This window comes from Telmatherina bonti, assembly GCF_933228915.1.
Source record: "Telmatherina bonti genome assembly, chromosome: 6".
NCBI lineage: Eukaryota > Metazoa > Chordata > Actinopteri > Atheriniformes > Telmatherinidae > Telmatherina > Telmatherina bonti.
Window position 1 is genome coordinate 38,572,519 of NC_136624.1, and position 24,436 is coordinate 38,596,954.

The 24,436-nt window shown below is 39.6% G+C and overlaps 3 protein-coding genes across 3 annotated transcripts; 2 read left to right on the forward strand and 1 right to left on the reverse strand.

Moving 5' to 3' along the window:
• Nucleotides 1-337: 337 nt before the first annotated feature.
• LOC306757194 (interferon-induced GTP-binding protein Mx-like) lies at nucleotides 338-7,895 on the forward strand (the record flags this gene model as incomplete). Its single annotated transcript, XM_079242158.1, has 12 exons — nucleotides 338-524; nucleotides 1,223-1,363; nucleotides 1,457-1,611; nucleotides 2,260-2,398; nucleotides 2,502-2,700; nucleotides 2,778-2,856; nucleotides 2,937-3,059; nucleotides 3,182-3,323; nucleotides 3,470-3,628; nucleotides 3,809-3,885; nucleotides 5,507-5,725; nucleotides 7,635-7,895. 12 exons carry the CDS (start codon nucleotides 338-340, stop codon nucleotides 7,893-7,895), a joined length of 1,881 nt encoding a protein of 626 aa, XP_079098284.1.
• Nucleotides 7,896-10,987: 3,092 nt separating this feature from the next.
• LOC306756692 (interferon-induced GTP-binding protein Mx-like) lies at nucleotides 10,988-15,797 on the forward strand (the record flags this gene model as incomplete). The annotated part of the gene is made up of 12 exons (XM_079241520.1): nucleotides 10,988-11,174; nucleotides 12,409-12,546; nucleotides 12,656-12,810; nucleotides 13,688-13,826; nucleotides 13,906-14,104; nucleotides 14,189-14,267; nucleotides 14,343-14,465; nucleotides 14,564-14,705; nucleotides 14,781-14,939; nucleotides 15,059-15,135; nucleotides 15,231-15,485; nucleotides 15,573-15,797. 12 exons carry the CDS (start codon nucleotides 10,988-10,990, stop codon nucleotides 15,795-15,797), a joined length of 1,878 nt encoding a protein of 625 aa, XP_079097646.1.
• Nucleotides 15,798-17,143: 1,346 nt separating this feature from the next.
• On the reverse strand, nucleotides 17,144-18,828 carry thoc7 (THO complex 7). The gene is made up of 8 exons (XM_079241710.1): nucleotides 18,762-18,828; nucleotides 18,412-18,532; nucleotides 18,126-18,253; nucleotides 17,944-18,030; nucleotides 17,729-17,786; nucleotides 17,567-17,633; nucleotides 17,399-17,468; nucleotides 17,144-17,294 (listed from the first exon to the last, which is right to left on the reverse strand). Exons 1-8 carry the CDS (start codon nucleotides 18,778-18,780, stop codon nucleotides 17,233-17,235), a joined length of 612 nt encoding a protein of 203 aa, XP_079097836.1. The 5' UTR covers nucleotides 18,781-18,828; the 3' UTR covers nucleotides 17,144-17,232.
• Nucleotides 18,829-24,436: the final 5,608 nt, after the last annotated feature.

The window sequence follows — 24,436 nt, forward strand, 5'->3', positions numbered from 1 at the left end:
CAAATCAGAAAGATGTCGTTGCCGTGGTAACCGCCACTTCCAGGTTGACTGGCATCCCAAACTCAGCGACATACAAACATTTAGAATAAAACCTGCAATGCAGGCGATGTCCCAACATTTCTATCACGATGACAGACATTTGTGTAGGTTATGCTGACTTCCTGCCTGGTTTCATGACTTTCTGTTGGAAACAAAAACCAAAGACATTTTCCAGGAAACGAAACTTAGCAGAAACATTTTCAGCCTGCTTTTGCTGCTTGTGCTCAGTGAGCCTCAGCAGCCTCCGAGTCGCACACAGCTCTGCACATTCCCTGTTTTCAGGAGACATCCAGTCAGCATGAACTCTCTGAACCAGCAGTACGAGGAGAAGGTGCGTCCCTGCATCGACCTGATCGACTCTCTGCGCTCTCTGGGTGTGGAGAAGGACCTGGCGCTGCCTGCCATCGCCGTGATCGGAGACCAAAGCTCGGGGAAGAGCTCTGTGCTGGAGGCGCTCTCAGGGGTGGCTCTGCCGAGAGGAAGTGGTGAGAAGTTTGCTTCTCTCTCTCTCTCTCTCTCTCTCTCTCTCTCTCTCTCTCTCTCTCTCTCTCTCTCTCTCTCTCTCTCTCTCTCTCTCTCTCTCTCTCTCTCTCTCTCAAAAAATATTTTTTTCCATTTCCCTGTCCAATAACTTTTTATTCTTCATGGTAAATGACAGATTAGAACATGTTACTTTATGAGCTCAGTAATAAATGTGTTGACGTGACAAGTTTTCGCATTGGTTTGGACTGAAAATTATTAATTATTAGACTTTTTCTTCAGATTCCAGGTCCATTAAAATAAGTACAGAAATACAAGCACATTTTAAAAAAGGCATTTGTATCAGTCTTTAAACATGGCAGCATGGTATCATAGAACTGAGTGCAGGCTGGGTGAACATTCTTATAATCCAAAATTCATTAAGACGACATGTGAAATTGAACATCGATTGTCTCAAAAGAGCATGAAATGTGATAAGTTGTGCATTACAGAAAAGTTCAAGAGCACTCTGTCATCTTGGTTTCCCCATTAGAACATCCAGACCATCATTAAATGCAACCTGAAGTTTATTAAAATTGCGTTTCAAGAATTACTCCATAAAGGTGCAGAGCAAATGAAATAATAACATACTTGTAATAGCTGACGGAGAAATATGTATGCCTTACACAACTCTTTCATCCATGTCTCATCACTTGGGGTACAGGCATTGTGACAAGATGCCCTTTGGAATTAAAGATGAAGAAAAAGCATGAAGGGGAGAAGTGGTGTGGGAAAATCAGCTACTGTGACTGCGAGGACGAAGAGATAAAAAGTCCTGAAAATGTGGAGGAAAAGATCCGTGAAGGTACAGAGAAAAGTTCTAAATGGCGCAGGAAAATCTCATTTTGGATGCAAAATGTAGTTTTTCCTCAGCATAAAGTCCTGTATCTCTCTTCAGCTCAGGTCAAGTTGGCTGGGGATGGGGTGGGAATCAGCGACGAGCTCATCAGTCTGGAGATTGCATCGCCTGATGTTCCAGACTTGACCCTCATTGACCTGCCCGGCATCACCAGAGTAGCAGTAAAGGGACAACCGGATGACATCGGTGAACAGGTGTGCAAATTCAGCCACCATTAATCTGATCCAGAGTAATGATAACCGTTGAGTTTAAGTTTCTGCTGTAACTCTGCTGTGCTGCACATGTTTTGTCTAATTGTTCCACACCTGTGTTTCATAAGTTATTTCCCACACCGGGAGTATTTCATCTCCTCAGTAATATTTAGGTTTTTTTCTGACACGTCATCATGTTTGCTTCTGTTTTGAGTTTGTTTTGCCTGCATCTTTGGAAGCCTGCCTTGCTTTGTCATTTGCTTGTGTGACTATTAGAGTCCCGCATTCCCTCCTCTGCTGGCTTCTGGTTTCCTCTGTAAGCTGCTGCCAACTAAGTTTATAAATCATTTGACATAATCAGTCCCAATGTTTAAGCCTTTAGTGATTCAAATACTTTATTTTCAGTATTTTAAAAAAGAGGTCTTATGTTTAGAAAATAAACATTTTTCCTAACATGCAAATGAAAAATGGTGAATTTAACAGACGTCATGACATTCTAACATCTCACTCAGAATGTTTTTCAGGGAACTGGGTGTGTATGTTTTGCATTTATTTATTTGAACAGTTTTACAGATGATAACATTTTGCGTATTTAATGTTTCTCATCTGTATATTCCAACTTACATGACATTACTGTCTTTATCCTTTTAGATTAAGATTCTGATCCATAAGTTCATCTCTAAACAAGAAACCATCAGCTTGGTGGTGGTTCCGTGCAACGTGGACATCGCCACCACAGAGGCTCTGAAGATGGCACAGGAGGTGGACTTTGATGGAGAGAGAACTCTGGGTACAGAAAAGTCTCTTTTTTTTTTTTTTTTTTTTTTTGGTGAAAACGCACCTGGCTCCTGAGTGAGTCAATCAGCTCTTTGAGCTTTCTGTCATTCCTTCAGGCATCTTGACCAAACCTGACCTGGTGGACAAAGGCACTGAAGAGACACAAATTGACATAGTCCAGAATAAGGTCATCCCCCTGAAGAAAGGCTACATGATCGTCAAGTGCCGGGGTCAGAAGGAGATCACGGAGAAGGTGTCCCTCACCGAAGCCATAGAGAAAGAAAAAGCCTTCTTTAAAAATCACACACATTTCCAGTAAGTTTGCTGCAAATCTGGCGGTGTGAGAGGCTGCTGTATTGCATGAAGTGTGTAACTTTTTATTTGTATTGTAGGACGCTGTACTATGAAGGCCAGGCCACTGTTCCCAAACTGGCAGAAAAACTCACCCTGGAACTGGTTCATCACATCCAGGTGCCATTTTCCTCTTCCTGCACTCTGATGGCTTCCTAATGGCTGAACAAGTTTGTTTACATACACTCTCTCTCTTGTAGAAATCTCTGCCTCGCCTGGAAGAACAGATAGAAACAAAGTTAAAGCAGACCCAGGAAATGCTGGACAAACTGGGAAGCGGCCCCCCATCTGACCCCACTGACAGACTTGGTTTCCTCATTGATGTAAGCTAGCTGGAACTGTTAACATATTCTAATAAACAGTCTAACTAATACTGTTTGAGCTTCAGGAAAAATAATTAAAGACAATGTTTTTATCCTCCTGTCTGAACCTGCTGCATGGTAAGAGAGTGACAGCATTTACACAGGATGCCATCTACCTCACCAAAGGGGAGGAACTAAGATGTGGGTTCAAGTCCAAAATCTTCTCTAAACTCAGAAAACAGTTTGCAGTTTGGAAGGGCACCGTCGATACATCTGGAACCAATTGTAAGTGACTTCACAAGCTTCCTTGAGTATCTCCAGGTCTCCGAGGGTACCTGAGAAACCCTGCTCCAATGCATCAACACAGTAACTGTCTAAGCCTGTGAAAGATCTAACTTATCTGAGGCTTTTTTGTTGTAAATATTTTGCAGTCAGCTGGAATATCCAGAAAGAGGTGGCTCAGTATGAACACAGGTACTGCGGAAAAGAACTGCCAGGATTCATCAACTACAAGACCTTTGAGGCCATGATCCAGGAGCAAATCAAGCAGCTGGAAGAGCCTGCTGTCCAGAAGCTCAAGGAGGTGGCAGGCATGTCTGACTGATGATTATCACAATTTTTATGTTGATGTGAGAGAAAATTCCAAATGTTCTTTATTAAATTATATTTTATAATTATTAAAGCTGCAACTGTAGCCTTGTTACGCCTCACAGACTGCATCGTTGTTCATTCTGCAGTATTTCTGATTGTTTGATGTTTTTTGAACATAGAAATTGTGAAGAAAGAACTGCTTGCATTGGCACAGAGCAGCTTGGTCGGGCTGCCGAATCTCATCAGGATGGCCAAGGTGGTTCTTTTTGGGTTTTTTTTATTGGCAACTCTGACTTATAATACAGATTTTACTATATATTCCTAGAATAATACAAAGTTTGTTTAGTTTACATTTCTTTCTGAAGGGAAACAGAAACGACTCTGTGGTTACAGTCACATAGACCAGCACCCCACATCAGATGGCTTTGATATAGTTTAAACTCTCCACTGCAGACTTGTATAAAACATGTAGCATCTTGCTTCAAATGTGGAAGAGGTAAAGTCTGTTCTGTCGCTCCTTGCAGACTCCAGTTGGTCTGTTACACTGGTAGATATCTGGAGATCTGCAGTCCTCCACCACATCATCTCTCCAAGGACATAAAAAAGCTGTGGCTTTTTCCTCCTAAAATAAAAAAAAATCACTCTTTACACTCTAGTTTTTTTTTCCAAACAACGCTTCTCTCAATAACTAGATTACATAATATGATATGAATATATTTGATATAGATAATAAAATGTAAGGATCAAGGGGAGCCTCATATCCAACGGCTGCCCTTGGAAGAGTAAATTTGTTCAGCACAACACGGCAGTCAGACCCTCGCTGCGCCGTCAGGAAGCTGGACAGGACAGATTAGAAATAAATTTAGATTACAGCGGTCTACTTTTTTCACAGAAGTCAGTCAGTCCCTGATCAGCACCAACCTGGAGGTTTTTAGTTCCCGAGCTCCAACATATCTGATTGAAAATGATGGCTAGTTGTGAAGAATTTGTCAACAAGTTGTTAGTTTGATTTGAATCAGGTGTGTTGGAGCAGGGAGACAATAAGAACCTGCAGGATTGTGGCTCTCGAGGACCACAGTTTTGACACTCCAAACTTCTCTTTTGTTGTGTTGAGTGTATGATTTTAGTAGTTCTGAGAGACGTAAGAGCCGACAATCGTTTCCTCCCAGTTGATCAAATGTTTAGCTGTAAAAATGCATCGCTTCCTCTGATTTCATCATTATGTGACATCACTTTATGAGGGCTCAAATTAAAGTCTCAAAACTTTCCCAAAATATTTCTACAGATGTTGTTCTAATATCTGTGCAGAGGGAGGAGTAGTGCAGCCTGTAGCAGCTGAAATCAACCCTTCTCTACACTAATTCAAGCTTCTTTTTATCATCATATTCTAATTCTTTCCAAACATAGTTAAACGCTGTAATATTAAACACTTCTTTTTTGGTGTTGGTTTTTTTTGGGGTTTTTTTTTGTTTTTTTTGTTTTTTAAATTAACTTTAATCAACCATTTGTGGTCGGGCTAACCCTTCTAAAGGGACACACTACCAGCTCTGAAATGTAACTGAGAGGGGAATACAGCGGCCTGTCGGACACGTTGAATCCAAGGAGGAAACATGAGTCATTGTGGCAGTTTGACGCTTTTTATTTGATCTTTTCTGTAACATATTCATTTTGACATAGATTTATTTTGATGTAATTGCAGAACTGGACTTATATGATAAACTTAGCAGTTAAAAGAGTTGAGCAATAATTACAATTTATTTTATTTTTTTTAAGTATTATAAATTGTATGTATAACTCAGGGCTGCCAATAGTTCTAATTGGTTCTAAGTGCAGTCTTACTAAATAAAGAATTAATATGCTTGTTCTTTGTGATTTAGATGAAGATCGAAGCCATCCGAAATGAGAGGGAAAGCCAGTCGGAAGTCCTGCTGAGGACTCAGTTCAGGATGGAGATGATTGTTTACACGCAGGACGGAAGATACAGCAAGAAATTAGGGAAGAGAAAGAGAGAAGAGAGCAGCTTCTCAAATCAAGTCAACAACGAAAGTGGAGCCAACCTGAAAGAGATGATGAAACATCTTACAGCCTATTATCAAGTAAGTGTCTTTGACTGCTGTCAGGTGAAAAAAGTAAGCAAATGCCTTGTTTGATCCATTTTTCTTGCAAGTCTAAACAAACAGCTTACCTCATGTCAAGCATTACGTATTGATCAGAGGATCCTGAGTCTGGTCCTCGAGTTCTACTATCCTGCAACTTTTAGATGCATCCGTTCTCCAACACACCTGCATCAAGCGGATGTCTTGTTACCAGGCCTCTGCAGAGCTGAGTCACATGCAGGTGACACATGGTGTGTGAGAAGGGACTCCTCACTCCGGTCCTCGAGGGCCGGTATCCTGCAGGTTTTTGTTGTCCCCATGCTCCAACACACCTGACTGAAATGAATAGATAGGTTGACAAGATGATGTTGGAGCCATTTGATTTGAATCAGGTGTATTTATGCAGGGAAACAACTGAAACCGGCCCTCGAGGACTGGAGTTTGACACTTCTGCAAAAAGTTGCAGGACAGTAGCTCTCGAGGACTGGACTCGGGTGCCTCTGCTATTGCACCAAAATGTGAAAATAAAATTTAGAAACCTTTGAAACAGTAGCTCAACCTCTGCATTTATCACATCCTCAGGTTAATACAGGTGGTCTGCAGGGTTTTATATGGTACCATTGACAACAGTTTATTAAATAAGTAAAAGACTTAATAATTTGGAATCATCTCTCCTGTTTGTTTTTTATTGCTTTTATTGGATGCTTCAGAGATTTCAGCAAATCCCAAAGTTTTAGTGCAGACTCTGCAGGTTAGATCTGCTGTATGTGCATTTGTCAACAGTCTGAAGGAGGCTGTAAATACTCACCTGAATGTCGTAGTGCCATGAAAAAGCCATTTCAGTTCAATGGCGTCTATTCAACGTGGACTTAGAAATGTTAAAGGTTCAGAAAAAGGAGTTGTGTAGATGAAAAACATGGATCAGTGTCAAGAACTGCATATGTGGTGACTTTTAATGACATTAAAATGTCAATTATTAATCCTTATAATAAGGCAATCATAACTACATATTAGTATTCACAAGAAGTTTTTTATGTACTATTTATGGCTGAATGTTAACATAGATGGCAAGATGTGAGGTTGATCTGCACCACTTTAGGCTGGCTGGTATTATTATAGAGAATATTATCTGGAGAAATGCATCACAAGATTGATATAAATATGATTCTTCTTTAGTTGATATTTAGCTTTAAGGCAGAAATAAACCTGTGTGGATCCTGTGTTTTATCACTGTTAGAAGAAATGGAACAGGGATCAGCTGGTAAAATAAAGTATAAAAAAAATCAAATTGAACTTAAATTACCACCCAGGAAGACAATTTTCATTTTTATATGTGAAACAGTAGGTTTTCCAGGCATATCAGCCTAATTGTACGCATAACTTCTAAGATCAAATCAAACTTTATTTATATAGCACATTTCATACAAAGGTATATCAAAGTGCTTAACAACATAAAAAAAATAAATAAATAAATAAAAAAAAAAACCTCTTTCACACTTAAAACACACACGGACATACACAACCCAACCCTTCCTCTGATCATTTATGCCAAAATAACTTCTGGCTTTGGGGTTCTCTGTCTGTATCTGGCATGATACTCCTGCAATCTTTTATTCTAAAGAGAGACCAAAAACAAAACAACCTTATATTCACTCCACTAGTACCATGCTTTATATTTTATATTTTATGCTTTATAATTTATGCTTTATGTCAGGACAGTGAAACAATGGCAGAGCATTTATGTACCTGTTTAAGGTGCTGTTAATTTTAATAAAATTCTATAATTTGTCACTTAATATTTCCTCCAGATTTAAACCCAAGTTTTAGCACTAAATTGTTTGTTTAGAGTTGTTTTTTGTAACAAAAAGATTCAGAATTAGATTTTTCTTTTGCACCTATTTAATGTCAGATTGCAGGCCAACGTCTGGCTGACCAGATCCCGCTGGTCATCCACTATCACATGCTGCAGGAGTCTGCCATCCAGCTGCAGAGAGAAATGCTGCAGATGCTTCAGGACAAGGAGAAAATGGAGTCCCTGCTTCAAGAAGACGGCGGCATAAAAAACAAGAGACTTCACCTGCAGAAGTCCATTAAGCGCCTGTCAAAGGCACGCCTTCTTTTAAGCGAGTTTAGTATGAACATATATGACTTCACAACTAATGTGCTGTAAAAACAGTTATGTCATCTGTTGTTACCAAGGAGACTTAGTTGAAGAGCTAACAGGAATATGTTGTCAGCTTAACTTTAGCGTTATAATTCAAGCTTTTTATCACTGTAGATTAATTTGATTTTACTGTTAAGTTTTATATAAATGTTATATAATAAGCAGATTATATGTAGTCTGTTTTGATCTTTTGCAGTTGTTGCAGATGTTATTTTGTACAGGATTTTGTGTGTGTGTGTGTGTTGTGCCGTGCTTTTGGTTTATATCATTTGGAATCAGTTTACTTCCCTGCAGCTTTAATAAATAAATTGAATAAATATAAAACTAAGTTTAAAATCTCTCATCAGTCTCTTACACTCTCGAAGGCGACATTTTCTGTTGATCTGAAGCTAATAGAACATTGTTACCTGAGAAAGTATCTAAACACTTATGTTTGTCAAATTCCTAATAATTAAATTACCCATTTTTTTAATCAAACATGACAATAAAGCAAATGCTTTCTTTAAATGTCCGTCATTTGTCAAAAATTAAGAAGTCAAACATACTAAGTTTCTCAAACTGTGTGAATTGTTGACAGTTCTTCATGTTTGCTTCACTGATTCATGCATTGACTCTACATATTTTTAAATGAATATATTGACATTTGAGAGCCCAAAACACATGATGGAAGGAAAAACAAACCATAAAACTTGAGACCAATAAAGGGAAAAAAAATCTGAAAATCAGTGACTTTAACAACTCCGGACAAATGTAACGGAACTAAACAACTTAAGAGGCAGATCTTTGGTGAGCAGGGAGCCAGCAGTGAATCAAAGAGCTTCAGAAGATGTTTGCAGAGACATGATGACCTTCTGAAAGAACAACCATCAGTCACACGCCATAAGCATTTGCTGGTGTGTCATGTCACTGGTTGATGTTTGTGTTGTCTCTTTAGTTCTGGTTTCCTGGACATGGATGTTTTTGTTCCGGTCCCTCCTCCGGACTCTTGTTTTTCTTGGGGAGGGGGTTCTGTCATGATGTGATGTTTGTGTCTTCTCTGTAGTACTGGCTTCCTGTTTTATTTTGTAGCTTTTGTTCCCCTGTGTATGGTCTCCCATTTTGCTTCCTGTTAATTATCTCACCTGGTTTTGCTTCATCTGATTCAGTTCACCTGTTCCTTGTTACTCCCTCTGTATTTATAACCCTTGGTTTATTTCTCAGTTGCTGGTTCATTGTGTTTCCTAGTCTCTAGTTTTTTTTGTGGTTTCCTCGTCCTGTCTACCATTCAGTTGGGTTATTTGGATTAAATCCTTGATCTGGCATCTTGTCTGCCTTTTGCCACTCTGTTCCTGCAATTGGGTCCCCACACTTCCTCAAATCGTGACATGGTGAGATAATTCCTCCCTGATGGAGATCCACACATGGTGATGGCAGCATTATGAAATGGGGCTGCCTCCCTGTAAGAATTAAGGACAGGCAGACTCCATGGAGAAAGCCAAAGGAGCTTAAACTTCACCTTTCTCTAACTTTTCAGTTGCAACTCAGAAATCCTGAAGACCCAGAAGACACCTGAGACTGGTGCTGCTGATCAGCTCAGTCGTGAAATAAAGACCACAGTCATGAAGGTGTTGATGGCTTCAAAAGATTAAAAAAAAAAAAAAAAAAAAAAAAAAAAAACAGTATGACTCACCCCAAGGGCTTGTTGCAAGTTCTACACAAGTCTGTAAATGGTTCATTAATTGGACTTCAGTGTTGAAGCAGGTAAACCTTGCAGGACAGGAGGATCTGAGTTGAATGTTGCTTTTTAAACAAATCTGCTTTGTGGAAACAGGTCAAGTGTGCCCACCCATCATTTTGAGAAAATGATACTCAAATCTCAAAGGTAGAAATGAAACTGAAAACCAACCCTGCCAAATCGCCACCACACCATGAACACTGCAGAAGCAAAGTGCTTGGGTGCGTGTAGGGATTTTTGTAGTTTCAATGTGTTTGTCTACAATGACAATAAAGGCTATTTGAAACTTGATTACAATTAATACTTTTCAGTTTTGTGGTATTCAGACAAATAAAGATGGGTCATTTTGTCCAATTTGGAAATGAATTCAAATAGCAATTCTTATGTAACTGAAAAATCAGCAGATCTTCATCTTCCTCAGGTTTTTATCAGATGGTCAGTTTGTAATATAATGCTGAGATTAAATTATTCAGTAGTATTAGTCAGCAAACAAGTGTCCTAATGTGGAAAGTTTAAAGACGTATTTGAAAAGTTTTTAATATTTTATATGTGCACGTATTCATTTAAATATAGCTCTGCTTTTACAGTTTAAATGTTTAGTTTTGTATTGACTAATATTCTATCTTTAGGATTTAATTTATTCATTTGTCATAGTTGTTTTTTACAAGCAGAGGATTGATCAGAGTTGGATGCCGCTGCCTCTTTACTCAACATGTGAACTGAGAGAAAACTGACAATGTGTTTCTCTGCATTCATGGCTTCATTTAGGCAACCCTGGCAAAAAAAAAAAAAAAAAAAAAAAGATAAATGGAGGTTAGGCCTGTAGTTTTATCAATTATCCAGTGACCCTCTGAAATTAACTTGCGACCCCCCAGGGGGTCCCAACCCTTAGTTTGGGAACCACTGCTCTATAAAACTGTAGTTGTTGCAAGCTTTTTTTCTTTTTTTTTTTTTTTTTTCATTTTTCTGTCAAAAAATGACAGACTGGAATGTATTGTTGTGTTTAAAGACAGTTGTGTCAAATTCAACTATGTCTATTGATCAGGGGAACGGACAAATCAGAAAGATGTCGTTGCCGTGGTAACCGCCACTTCCAGGTTGACTGGCATCCCAAACTCAGCGACATACAAACATTTAGAATAAAACCTGCAATGCAGGCGATGTCCCAACATTTCTATCACGATGACAGACATTTGTGTAGGTTATGCTGACTTCCTGCCTGGTTTCATGACTTTCTGTTGGAAACAAAAACCAAAGACAGGAAACGAAACTTAGCAGAAACATTTTCAGCCTGCTTTTGCTGCTTGTGCTCAGTGAGCCTCTGCAGCCTCCGAGTCGCACACAGCTCTGCACATTCCCTGTTTTCAGGAGACATCCAGTCAGCATGAACTCTCTGAACCAGCAGTACGAGGAGAAGGTGCGTCCCTGCATCGACCTGATCGACTCTCTGCGCTCTCTGGGTGTGGAGAAGGACCTGGCGCTGCCTGCCATCGCCGTGATCGGAGACCAAAGCTCGGGGAAGAGCTCTGTGCTGGAGGCGCTCTCAGGGGTGGCTCTGCCGAGAGGAAGTGGTGAGAAGTTTGCTTTTTCCTCTCTCATAAAATCTCTCTCTCAAAAAAAAAATTTTTTTTCCATTTCCCTGTCCAATAACTTTTTATTCTTCATGGTAAATGACAGATTAGAACATGTTACTTTATGAGCTCAGTAATAAATGTGTTGACGTGACAAGTTTTCGCATTGGTTTGGACTGAAAATTATTAATTATTAGACTTTTTCTTCAGATTCCAGGTCCATTAAAATAAGTACAGAAATACAAGCACATTTTAAAAAAGGCATTTGTATCAGTCTTTAAACATGGCAGCATGGTATCATAGAACTGAGTGCAGGCTGGGTGAACATTCTTATAATCCAAAATTCATTAAGACGACATGTGAAATTGAACATCGATTGTCTCAAAAGAGCATGAAATGTGATAAGTTGTGCATTACAGAAAAGTTCAAGAGCACTCTGTCATCTTGGTTTCCCCATTAGAACATCCAGACCATCATTAAATGCAACCTGAAGTTTATTAAAATTGCGTTTCAAGAATTACTCCATAAAGGTGCAGAGCAAATGAAATAATAACATACTTGTAATAGCTGACGGAGAAATATGTATGCCTTACACAACTCTTTCATCCATGTCTCATCACTTGGGGTACAGGCATTGTGACAAGATGCCCTTTGGAATTAAAGATGAAGAAAAAGCATGAAGGGGAGATATTTACATTCTGCTCTCACGATCCATCACTGATTTTAGTTTTAACTTTTACTGTTTGACTGGGCAGAGAAAACGGAGTTTGATTCACATCAAGACACCTAAACCTAAACAGCTATAAACATGCAGATATGAACCAAATACCAAATATTATTTGACAGTGACTTTAACAGCAGATACTTTCAGACTGACTCTTTATAAACCTGGTTTTGGTTTTCAGTCAGCTGTACAGACAAGATGGATTTAAAGCCACCACAGCAGTAATAATTCTGACCACATGGAGGTGCTACACAGGAATAATCTGCTTAATCCTGCACAATGACAGTCCATTAACATCTTAATTTTACTTCTAAGTGTGTGAACCAAAAGGTATCAAGCTACTGGCCTCATAGGGGAAACATTATGCATTGTGACTATTACAGCTTTTTTATGCAGGAAATTCAAGCCAAGACTTTTGACAAATAAGAAGTTCCACTTCCTAAATAAGCCTGATTGCTTATTGACCGCATGTGAAAATGTTTTCCCCTTTCATGTCATCGACTTGTCCAGGTATTGTTACACGATGTCCTCTGGAACTGAAGATGAAGAAAAGGAAAGTGGGGCAGGAGTGGTATGGAAAGATAAGCTATCAAGAACACGAGGAGGAGATTGATGAACCTGCAGCTGTGGAGATGAAAATTAGAGAAGGTAAAACAATGCATCACATTTAAATGTCTTAATTAAAGCATTTAAAGTCCTTAAAGAGCTTCTGGGTCTCTTCACTGATAAGAGCTTTTATCATTGTCCGCTACTCCAGCACAAGATGAAATGGCTGGAGTCGGGTTGGGGATCAGCGATGACCTCATCAGTCTGGAAATCGCCTCCCCGGATGTTCCAGACCTGACTCTGATCGACCTGCCCGGCATTGCCAGGGTGGCTGTGAAGGGACAGCCAGAGAACATCGGTGACCAGGTAGGCTGGTCCAGTGTTTCAACAGGTTCAGCGTCTTTGGCAGAAAATTGTTCCAACATGAAGCTGGAAAATTAATCTGGTGAACTGGACAGAAATCGCCACAAAGCTGAGCCTTTTTTTTTTTCTTTTGCTTGAACACAAAACATCAAGAATAACTTCCATACTGGCTTTATACTAATTCCATATATGTACTTAAGAAATTGGATTAAACTCATGCACAAACAAAGTTGTAACTAATTCTTTATCATGTTTTTGTTTTACTTTTAATTTATTATTTTTCCTGTTTCCAGTATCTTGCAGCCAAAACTGCATCTTCCGTACTGGAAATGGCAGGAATGTTGCATGACCCGCTGGCACACCTTAAGCCAACATGAGGGAAATTAGACTCTCCTAGAATGAAACACTAATATTCTCAGCTGACAGGTGCTCAAATCCACACAATAGGCTCCCTCACTCAGGTTTTAGTAACACATAATCTAAAAAAATACTTGCAAATTTATAAAAGCTTTTTCTAAAGTTTTTCAGAAGTAGAGTGTTTATGATGTGGTGACTTCCAGAAGCCAATCAGAAGGACAACAAAGGCAGCAGCTGCTTACTTTGTAATGTTTCTTCTGCAACCTGCTTTTAATGTTTTCGGTAAATGGTGTCGTACATGAAATGAAAAACACCTGCCTGGCTCTAGTGTTGGCTGTGGCTCAAGAGAGTAAAGCTGTTTGCAGAGTAGGCCTACCTGGAGACATGATGAAGCTCAGTTAATCCTGGTTTCCTGGGTTGAGGGTACGATCTTCCCAGAAAACATCCCTGGTTATGTGTAAGTGTGTTAATATGATGTGTAGTTAGCAGTTTAAACTTGGACAACATTAACTGGTGGTTTCAGATAAAGAGACTGATCCAGAAGTTCATCACAAAACAAGAAACCATCAGCTTGGTGGTGGTTCCGTGCAACGTGGACATTGCCACCACAGAGGCTCTGAAGATGGCCCAGCAGGTGGATCCTGATGGAGAGAGGACTCTGGGTAAATAGAAATGATGTTGCTAAAGGCTCATTTAGCTCTTTGGTGAGAAACTCAGCTCAGTTATTCACTTTTATTTCAGGTATCTTGACCAAACCTGACCTGGTGGACAAAGGCACCGAAGAGACAGTGGTTGAAGTTGTCCACAATGAAGTCATCCAGCTAAAGAAGGGCTACATGATCGTCAAGTGCCGGGGTCAGAAGGAGATCACGGAGAAGGTGTCCCTCACAGAGGCCATTGAGAGAGAGAAAGCCTTCTTTAAAGATCACCCTTTCTTCCAGTAAGTTTGTTCTGTTTGGGTCATTGGAAATGAATTGTAAACAATGAAATGTTCCATAACTAAGGTTTGTTATACCTGCTGCAGCACTCTGTACAACGAAGACCACGCCACTGTTCCTAAACTGGCCGAAAAACTCACACTGGAGCTTGTGCATCACATTGAGGTGAAATATTCTGTCATCTTAACCTTTTTTACCCATTAAAGGTCAGATGTTTGACTCCTGCTGTGTGACTTCCAGCGATCTCTGCCTAGACTGGAAGAGCAGATAGAGGAGAAGCTAAAGCAGACTCAGGCAGAGCTGGACCGATACGGCACCGGGCCTCCATCTGATCCAGGAGAGAGACTCGTCTTCCTCATTGATGTGAGCTCCTGTACTCTTTGTAAATGTAGCCCAACTGCATTTCTTTGTACTTGCATATTAAACTAACATTAAATACCTGTAACTGTTGTGTGCTGCAGAAAGTGACAGAGTTCACTCAGGATGCCATCAGTCTGACCACGGGGGAGGAGCTCAAGTGTGGAGAGAAACTCAACGTGTTTTCTACACTCAGGAGAGATTTTGGGAAATGGAAGGCTCACTTGGACTACTCTGGAGAAAACTGTGAGCATGGCATTATTAAACTAGTGAACGGCTGTCCATTGCCGCATTTCTGACATGCACATCTGTGTGACGCAGTCAACAGGAAAATCGAAAGAGAGGTGGCGGAATATGAGGACAGGTACCGTGGAAGGGAACTGCCTGGTTTCATCAACTACAAGACCTTCGAGGTGATGGTCAAGGAGCAGATCAAACAGTTGGAAGAACCTGCCATCACCAAACTTAAGGACATTGGAGGTTCATATCTTCCATCACACCATAATTTCTGCATTGTTACACATTTATTGTCCAGTTTGCTTTACGACTTTGCTGAAATGAGCTAACCAGTTGTTGTTTTGCATTTCTGGGTCTTCCAGATGCTGTTAAGAAAGTGTTCATGCAGCTGGCCAACATCAGCTTCACTGGATTCCCTAACCTCGTAAAGGCAGCCAAGGTAGCTCTCATCTTTCAGTTTAACCTTCTTTGTCATAAAACAGTACTTTTTGTTTTTCTGATCAAACCACAGAAACTGAAAACTTTCTCTTCTAGGCCAAGATTGAAGCCATAAAGCAGGAACAAGCGTCTGCTGCTGAATCCATGCTAAGAACTCAGTTCAAGATGGAGCTCCTGGTTTACTCTCAGGACAAAACTTACAGCAACAGTCTAGAGGAGAGCAAGAGGGGAGAAGTGGAAGAGGAAGTCTATTCACAAGGAAACCTTGTGCCACAGAGAAGCATTGTGTATTCCTTGGATAATTATGCAACACTTCAGGAGCTGATGGTGCATCTCAAATCCTATTACAAAGTAAGTTTTCATTTAGAAAGATGTATTTTAAGACCCCTATGAAAGATTTGTTGATTTGCAGTGATGGCTCAAACCCTCTTCCTGCAGATTGCTGCCCTGCGTCTGGCTGACCAGATCCCCCTGGTCATCCGCTACAAGATGCTCCAAGAGTCTGCTGTCCAGCTGCAGAGGGAGATGCTACAGATGCTGCAGGACAAGGAGAATGCAGAGTTGTTGCTGAAGGAAGACTTTGACATTGGGAACAAGAGAGCAGCACTGCAGAGTCGTCTCAAGCGCCTCTTGCAAGCCCGTGCATACCTGGTGGAGTTCTAGAAGTTCAGGTGTGCCACCGCAAACCTGCTGCACCACTTCTGTCAAATTCAGTACTACTGTACATGTTAATGCTGTTAATAGCTGATAGATTAACTTTTGTTGTAAAGTTAGGTTAAAGCCTAAAATTTTAGAGCAACAGGTGCTTTGGGACAAGGGAAGTCTGAGTTTGTGCTAAAGGAAGGCTTTGATTTTTTTTTTTTTTTTTTTTTTTTGTATGGATCCCCATTAGCTTGCAGCATCTAGCTGCAGTTGTTCTTCCTGGGGTCCTTTTGTTAAATACAGCCAAGCTTTACATGTATTCATGTTCGTATTCACAAATGCTGTATACATACATACATTCAAACGCATACACAAATCGGCCACAAGAGGGCAGAGTTGCTCCTAGCGACTCCTCAGGCATGCGCATACCTGCTGGATTTCTAGAAGTTCAGGTGTGGCACCAAAATCTTGCTGCACCACTTTCATTTGAAAAATGTATTATGCTTGTCACTGTAGGTATTTTACCTGCTATTTAATATCTAGATTTACTTTAGTTGTAACAGTAAAATTCCTAAATGACAGTTTCAACATTTAGGAATCATTCAAAGGTTCTGTAAAACTAAACCACTTTCTCAGAAAATCCTAGTCCAGGGCATTGTTTGCTGTCGTAAACTTGTGCAATGCAGATCTATTCCAGGACTACACTAATTAAATCAATCTATATTTCTGTTTTGAGTTATCACTTTTATCTTAGAAATGTGCTGCATAAGCTGTCCCAGTTGGCAAAATGCATAAAAAAAGGCATTTTATTTTTATATTGTTTAAATAAATTTTCATCTGAGTAATCTGATTTTATATGATTTATTTCTATTATTTACAATATAATTTCACAAATTGTTAACATCAGGTGATGTTTTATACTTTCTTGCTTCATCTTCACCAGGATCAATTTCTGAAATACAATATAGCTTTTACCATCAAAAATAATTTATTGCTTTTTTTTTTATTTTTTTATTTTTTTTACAGCAACTGGATTCCAGTTGAATTTGGAATATTAGATTTCAAGTATCAAACTAAAGCATCATTCATTCATTGTCTGAACTGCTAAGATTGTTATCGCTGTCTACAAGTGGAAAATTGATCAAAAGCTCCCAACTTCAGTAGATGCGTATGTTGACCAGTTACTTGCTGCCTTTTTAAATCACCGGACAAAGAGGGATTTCACTCGAGGTAGTTATAGTAAAACTGGTTAACCCCAAGTACATTACAGATTTTTTTGTTTGACTGATCTCCATTTATTCACCCTCTTTTTTTTCCCATTGGGATGATAAAGTAAAAAGATGATTGTTAGATGGACATATGTGAACAAGTCAACTTTATTCAAAACAATACATACAAAAAGAGATTCTTTAAACTAAATTAATTTAAAAGCTTCATCATTTCTGTCTGGCCGTCTTCACTCGCCATTCTCTGCTGGGCTCCCCTGGCTGTGGTCATCATGCTCAGATTTTTCATCATCTTAAAGGAAGAAAGAGGGGAGGCATTTGACACCACTTCTTGCACATTGAACATTTTCTGAATTGCTGTACAACTCAGCTGTGACTGAGGAAAAAAGCACTCACGTTCAAGTGTCTGCTGTAGTTCCTGAATGGTTGTAAGAAGCACATGGAACTGCTTCTTCCTTAACTCCAACTATAAGGTACAAATGGTTGATGCAAAAAAAGATTAAAAAAAACAGTTAAACTATTCATCCTTTAAACTGAAAAGACAATAACTATATTTGGGTTTACCTTTGCATCCACATTCTCCTTGATGTGTGACAGTTGCTGAAGTTCTTGGTCAAGTGCCTCCAGCTGTCTGTAGGAACCCAAAACAATGTCAAAAATCTAGTTTAACTATCGCTAAAGCCTGTAGATGCAAACCAATATATGGCTTAAACGATGCCAACTTACTTGAGTGTTTCATGCCTGTCTGGATGCTGTTGGATTACCTTTGCTAAGGCATCGTATTCTAAAAGGGAAGAAGTGAAGTGCAGATATTTACAACTTTCTGACATCCTGTAAAATGATTGACGACTTGGGTTTAAAAGCACCACAATTCACCAATATTTTGTTCATTTGAGTAAAACACTTGCTGTAAAGCTGGAAGTTCAGGAGATATTTCTTACCTTGACGGTTTTTTCGTATCCTTTTTGCCTTCTGAATTTCTTTTTTGCATTCTGCAATTTTCTCATGTGCGGACATGATGTTTTGTTCTGCAGTTTGGACAAAAATGATAGATCAATTACTTGATAAGCTGTCAAATGGACTATTTTAAAGAAGAGAATATGTTAAACTTAACCACTGCTACCTATGTTTGTGTAAATCTTCTCGTAATTGTCCATTTCCCGAAGATTCATTTCGTAAACCATCAACGTCTTCTCCATGGAAAACTCACACTGAGCCAGAGAACCCAGCATCCTCTGGTACTGCGTGACCCTACACACAAACACACAAAACCATCTGAGAACCGATTTATTTTCAACACTTTTAACAGTCTATGGGTAAGCATTAGACTTTTCTTGTCACGAAAAGCAACGACTTCACGATGAAAGTAGGAAACATGTGGATTTAATCTCTTATTTATAATCACGCACCCTTCCTCTGGCGTCCACGGCGAGTTGCACCATTTCGTGAAACTTTTCAGCAGCAGATTGACTCGGCGGTCATCTCCAGCTCCGTCGCCATCAATGAGAAGACGTTTTCGTATAACTTCATCTGCAAAACAAACAAGAAAACTGAACATCCTCCAGGATTTATCGCACCAGAAGTCCGAGGAGCCTGAAGCTAACTGATGCTAGCCAACATATCTTAGTGGCGTTATTACCAGAAACCTGCTTATACCAACACGAATTTTATTTTTACAACAAATTAGAATAATAAGATAGAATTACTACTAAAAGATCAAACTTAAAAGCTGAAAATGTTTAATTATTCAGTTATTTACCATCTGTAACGGCTCCCATGTTTTGTACGTGTGCTTATTCTTCTTCTTCTTCTTCTTCTTCTTTGTGTTTTACAGTAGCCTAGTTAGCTGCCACCGCCTGGCCTGGAGACGTTATTACTGTTTCTGAGTCCACGTGCTAGGGAAGTCGAATTACCTTTTCCTTTTTTGTTATTAGAGTAATATTAAAATAATAAAGCTTTTTTGACAATCCATATGCATTACTCCACAATACTGAATATTGTTTTCAAGAATCTTTTTGCAAATGTATGTATAGTTTCAAATGTTACCCGTTTCCCGTTACTGATGTACAGCATGGCTTCACGTTGTTTAAATGCTTTTAAATTTGAAAAAAAAAAAAAAAAAAAAAGGTTTGCTGACATTATTGTTTTTTAATTATTACCATTGTTTATTGCAGAAATGTTCAAGCTAAACTAGGTTGCAAGGTGTCAAACAATGAGAAATTTCTTGTTTCAGACACTATGTTGGGGTCATGGCTGACTCTGCTTTTGGTACTTCATGACTTTACAGAGTTCACATTCTTGGCAGGAATAGATTTTATTTTTATGTCCACTTTCAGCTCAGTCTGATATTGTTTTGCATTAAGCTTATCCTTAATCCTTACCAGTTCCCCAATTTATATTGCAGAGGGGGGAAATTAATCCAGTTTAATCAACATGTTTAAAAGGAGGTGTCTGGTTTCCCCCACATGAACTATTGTACTGTGGTACAATAGTTTGTCTGTCTGTCTTTAAAAGCCTGATTGGTATAATGTCATAACAGAGGGAACTCACTGGATTTCATTCATAGTGATCACTGATTATGCTTAAATAAAAAAAAGCCTCAACTTAATAAGCTTGGCTGACACCCAAATCATCTATAATTTCAAACTGATATTTAAAACTACTTCCTGGATAATAACACAGGATGTTGTGCATTTTAGCTCTTTCAATGTACATTAAAGGAGAATGCACATTAATAGCCACAGTAAGATCTTCAATTTATCAATTTATTTGAACTGATACCACATATGATACCACAACACATCAAGGTCAAAGTGTTCCTCGATGCAGTCCTCACTGACTTCATGATTCCACAATTAACCATTTTGTATTTCTGTGGATCCACACAAGTGGGAACCCTTTTTTGTAATTTCCCAGCACCTGTCTTGTCCACATATCATCTCTCTGTGGTAATGTTCACTGCTTTGCAGGTTCAGCTGATACTTGGATGTAGTATGGCTTTTTCCTGTTAAACTGAACAAAAACAACTAGACATCATCAAGTGATGAAAAAAAAACTATCTATCTATCTATCTATCTATCTATCTATCTATCTATCTATCTATCTATCTATCTATCTATCTATCTATCTATCAATCATTGTATGTAATCTGCTATAGGTTTTTTTTTTTCTTTGACACAGAAATCTACCTTAAATGTACTGAAAAGTCAAAGTAGTATTTATTATGTGTATATCTCAACTGGAACATTTCCTATATGATATACAAAAAGAAAAATCCCTGGCCTTGTATTTTACCTAGATTTGTGTATGCAGCTAGATGTTAAGGTATTGATTTTAGTGTTAAGAGTATTTAAAACTGCTCTGGAAAGGTAAAGTTTAACATATATAAACTGTTAACATATATATATATATATATATATATATATATATATATATATATATATATATATATATATATATATATATACGTATATATATATATATATATATATATATATATATATATATATATATATACGTATTTGTGTATGCAGCTAGATGTTAAGGTATTGATTTTAGTGTTAAGAGTATTTAAAACTGCTCTGGAAAGGTAAAGTTTAACATATATAAACTGTTAACATATATATATATATATACGTATATATAATATATATATATATATATATATATATATATACGTATATATATATATATATATATATATATATATATATATATATATATATATATATATATATATATATATATATATATACATACATATATATATATATATATATATATATATGTTAACAGTTTATATATGTTAAACTTTACCTTTCCAGAGCAGTTTTAAATACTCTTAACACTAAAATCAATACCTTAACATCTAGCTGCATACACAAATCTAGGTAAAATACAAGGCCAGGGATTTTTCTTTTTGTATATCATATAGGAAATGTTCCAGTTGAGATATACACATAATAAATACTACTTTGACTTTATATATACATATATATATATATATATATATATATATACATATATATATATATATATATATATATATATATATATATATATATATATATATATATATATATGTATACGTATATATATATATATATATACGTATATATATATATATACGTATATATATATATATATATATATATATATATACGTATATATATATATATACGTATATATATATATATATACGTATATATATATATATACGTATATATATATATATATATATATATATATATATATATATATATATACGTATATATATATATATATATATATATATATATATATATATATATATATATATATATATATACGTGTATATATATATATATATATATATATATATATATATATATATATACATATATATATATACGTATATATATATATATATGTATACGTATATATATATATATATACGTATATATATATATATATATATATATATATATATATATATATATATATATATATATATATATATAGCATGCGTCATTGCGTCCAAATGCTCGTGCCACCGGGACTTCAGGTGAGGCTCCAACGTCCCAAGCATATTCATGAGGGTGCGATTGAATCTCTCCGTGGTCCCGTTGCCCTGAGGGTGATATGGGGTTGTGTGGGTCTTGGTGATGCCAGTACATTTACACAACTCCTTCACGATGGCACTTTCAAAATTGCGCCCCTGGTCGGCGTGCAATTTTGCTGGGAAACCAAACCGACAGAAGAAGTTTCTCCACAGCACTCTGGCGACTGTGTTGGCCTTCTGGTCTTTAGTGGGGTATGCTTGCGCATAGCGTGAGAAGTGGTCAGTGACAATGAGGACATTTTCTATGCCACCCCTCGACTTCTCCAGAGTCAGAAAATCCACACACACTAGCTCCATGGGGGCAGTGCTGTGGATGCTGACCAAGGGGGCTCTGGCACCTGCGGTTGGGGTCTTTCTAAGACAGCACCTCTCACACTGTTCACACCAGGCCTTAACCTCCTGGAACATCTGTGGCCAGTGAAACCTCTCCCTTATTAGCTGCACAGTCCTGTCAAAACCCAGGTGTCCTGAGTCATCATGAAGGGCCCTCTTGACCGATTCACGTAGCTTCTCTGGCAGGACCAACTGCTCCACTACCCCCCTCAGATTGTCTCGGGTGCGGCGGTACAGGATGCCCTCTCTTATTACTAACCTCCTCCACTCTTTTAAGAGAAGACACACCTGTTCGCCCCCTCTGGTCCTCTCACTGCGACTTGGCTTCCTGTCCAGACTCTTATAGTGTAAGACGGGGCCAACGACAGGATCTTCTTTCTGTCCTGCACGGATCTCCTGTTTCGTCAAGGAAGGCAATGACTCCATTCCCACGTCTCTATAGGGCTCATTGCATACGAAGGGCTCAGACAGGGGTTCCCGTGGGGAGGCTGTGCTCTGGCCTGTGGGGCCTACTGGGCCCTGCGTTGGCTGACCCATGTCAAGCCGGGACTGTCTGGACCTCACTCGATGGGGGTATGTGTGCAGGGCCTTGGTGACCTCCTGGGTGGACATGCGCGAGAGGGCATCGGCATTTGCGTTGTTCTGGCCTCTCCTATACTGGACATCAAACTCAAAGCTGGCCAGCCGAGACACCCACCGCTGCCCTGCAGCATCCAGCCTTGCAGACGACATGACATACTTCAGGGAGTTATTGTCAGTCAGGACTGAAAATTTACGCCCGTAGAGATGGTCATAAAACTTGTCTGTCACCGCCCACTTTAAAGCGAGGAATTCGAGCTTATGCGCTGGATATCTCGTCTCAGCTGGACTCAGACCTCTGCTGGCGAAGGCAATGACCCTCTCTGCACCCCCTTGGACCTGGACCAGAACAGCACCAAGCCCCTCCCCTGAGGCATCAGTCTGGAGGATAAAAGGCAGGATATAGTCTGGGTAGCCCAGCACTGGGGCAGTTGTGAGCCTCTCCTTCAAGGTCTGGAAGGCATGCTCACAATCATTAGTCCACAGAAAAGGCAGGTCCGGTGCCAACCCCTTCTTTCTGCCTCGCTTCTTACTTCTGGGGTCACCGGTAGTGAGGCGGTACAAGGGGGCAGCCAGCGCGGAGTATCCATTCACATACCTCCTGTAATAGCCAGCGAATCCCAGGAACTGCAGCACCTCCTTGCGGTTTGTAGGTCTCGCCCAGTCTCTGACCTTGCTGATTTTCTCTGGGTCCGTCCGGACGCCCTGTGCAGACACCAAGTGACCCAAATATCGCACTTCCCTCCTCATCAGCTGACATTTGGAGGGTTTCAGCTTCAAGCCATGCTCTTGGAGTCTATCAAACACCAGTTGCAGTCTCTCCAGGTGCTCATCAAAGGATTTGGAGAATATGATGAGATCATCCAGGTATATCAGCAGATGAGTGAAGTTGAGGTCTCCGAAACAGCAGGTCATGAGTCTTTGGAAAGTGGAGGGAGCATTCTGCAGTCCAAAGGGCATTCGGTTTGCCTCGAACAGTCCCATGGGTGTGCTGAACGCCGTCTTTGGTTTATCGCGCTCCGCCACCTCCACTTGCCAATATCCTGACGTGAGGTCGAGTGTAGAAAAGAACTTGGCCTGTCCAAGCGCTTCCAGGGCCTCCTCTATTCTGGGCAGGGGGAATGCATCTCTCGTACTGCAGGAATTAAGTTTCCGGTAGTCGATACACAACCTTAAAGAGCCGTCTTTCTTGGTCACGACGACTACAGGGGAAGCATATGGACTATGGACATATTGCTGGCCCTGATGACTCCTGCTGCCTCCATCTCGATCAACAGCTGTCTCACATCTTGCCACTGGGAGGGGGGGATCTTGCGATAGGGGAGCCGAAAGGGCCTCGAATCCACCAGCGGGATTTCGTGTTGCACAGTCTTTGTATGTCCATAATCAAGGGAGTGTTGAGAAAACACACCTACGTTTCTCTCCACAAGATCTTTGAGGAGGGAGCGCTGCTGCTCGTTCTCCACTGCTGCCTCACTCAAGTCCACTCCACAGCTCGCCACAACCTGGTTCAGGCTCAGGCATGTGTCTTTGTCAACGCCACTGTGGCCTTCGCTCTGCCTTTTGTTTGAAAAATCCACCACCGTGTTCACCAGGGAAACATTAGCCAGATGTGTGTGAGGCTTGATTGTAATAGCATGCTGGGACAAGTTCATCACTCTCACCGGGGCACATCCTCCCTTTACATTGGCAAGGACCTTGGCCACCAAGAGGTCCTGGGGAAGCTGCAGGGAAGGGGCGCCCTCGATTAAGGCAGTGTAAGTCTTTCTTTGTGGGCCAGCTTTCACTTTGCACATGAGGTCCATCTCTTTCCCTCCGGGAATGTGTCTTTTACGGCCGGCGTACATGGCGGGGCCCACAATGTCGTCCCTGTCAGATTGTTCTTTGTCTCCGATTTCCAAAAGAGATGCGTACCACTCTGG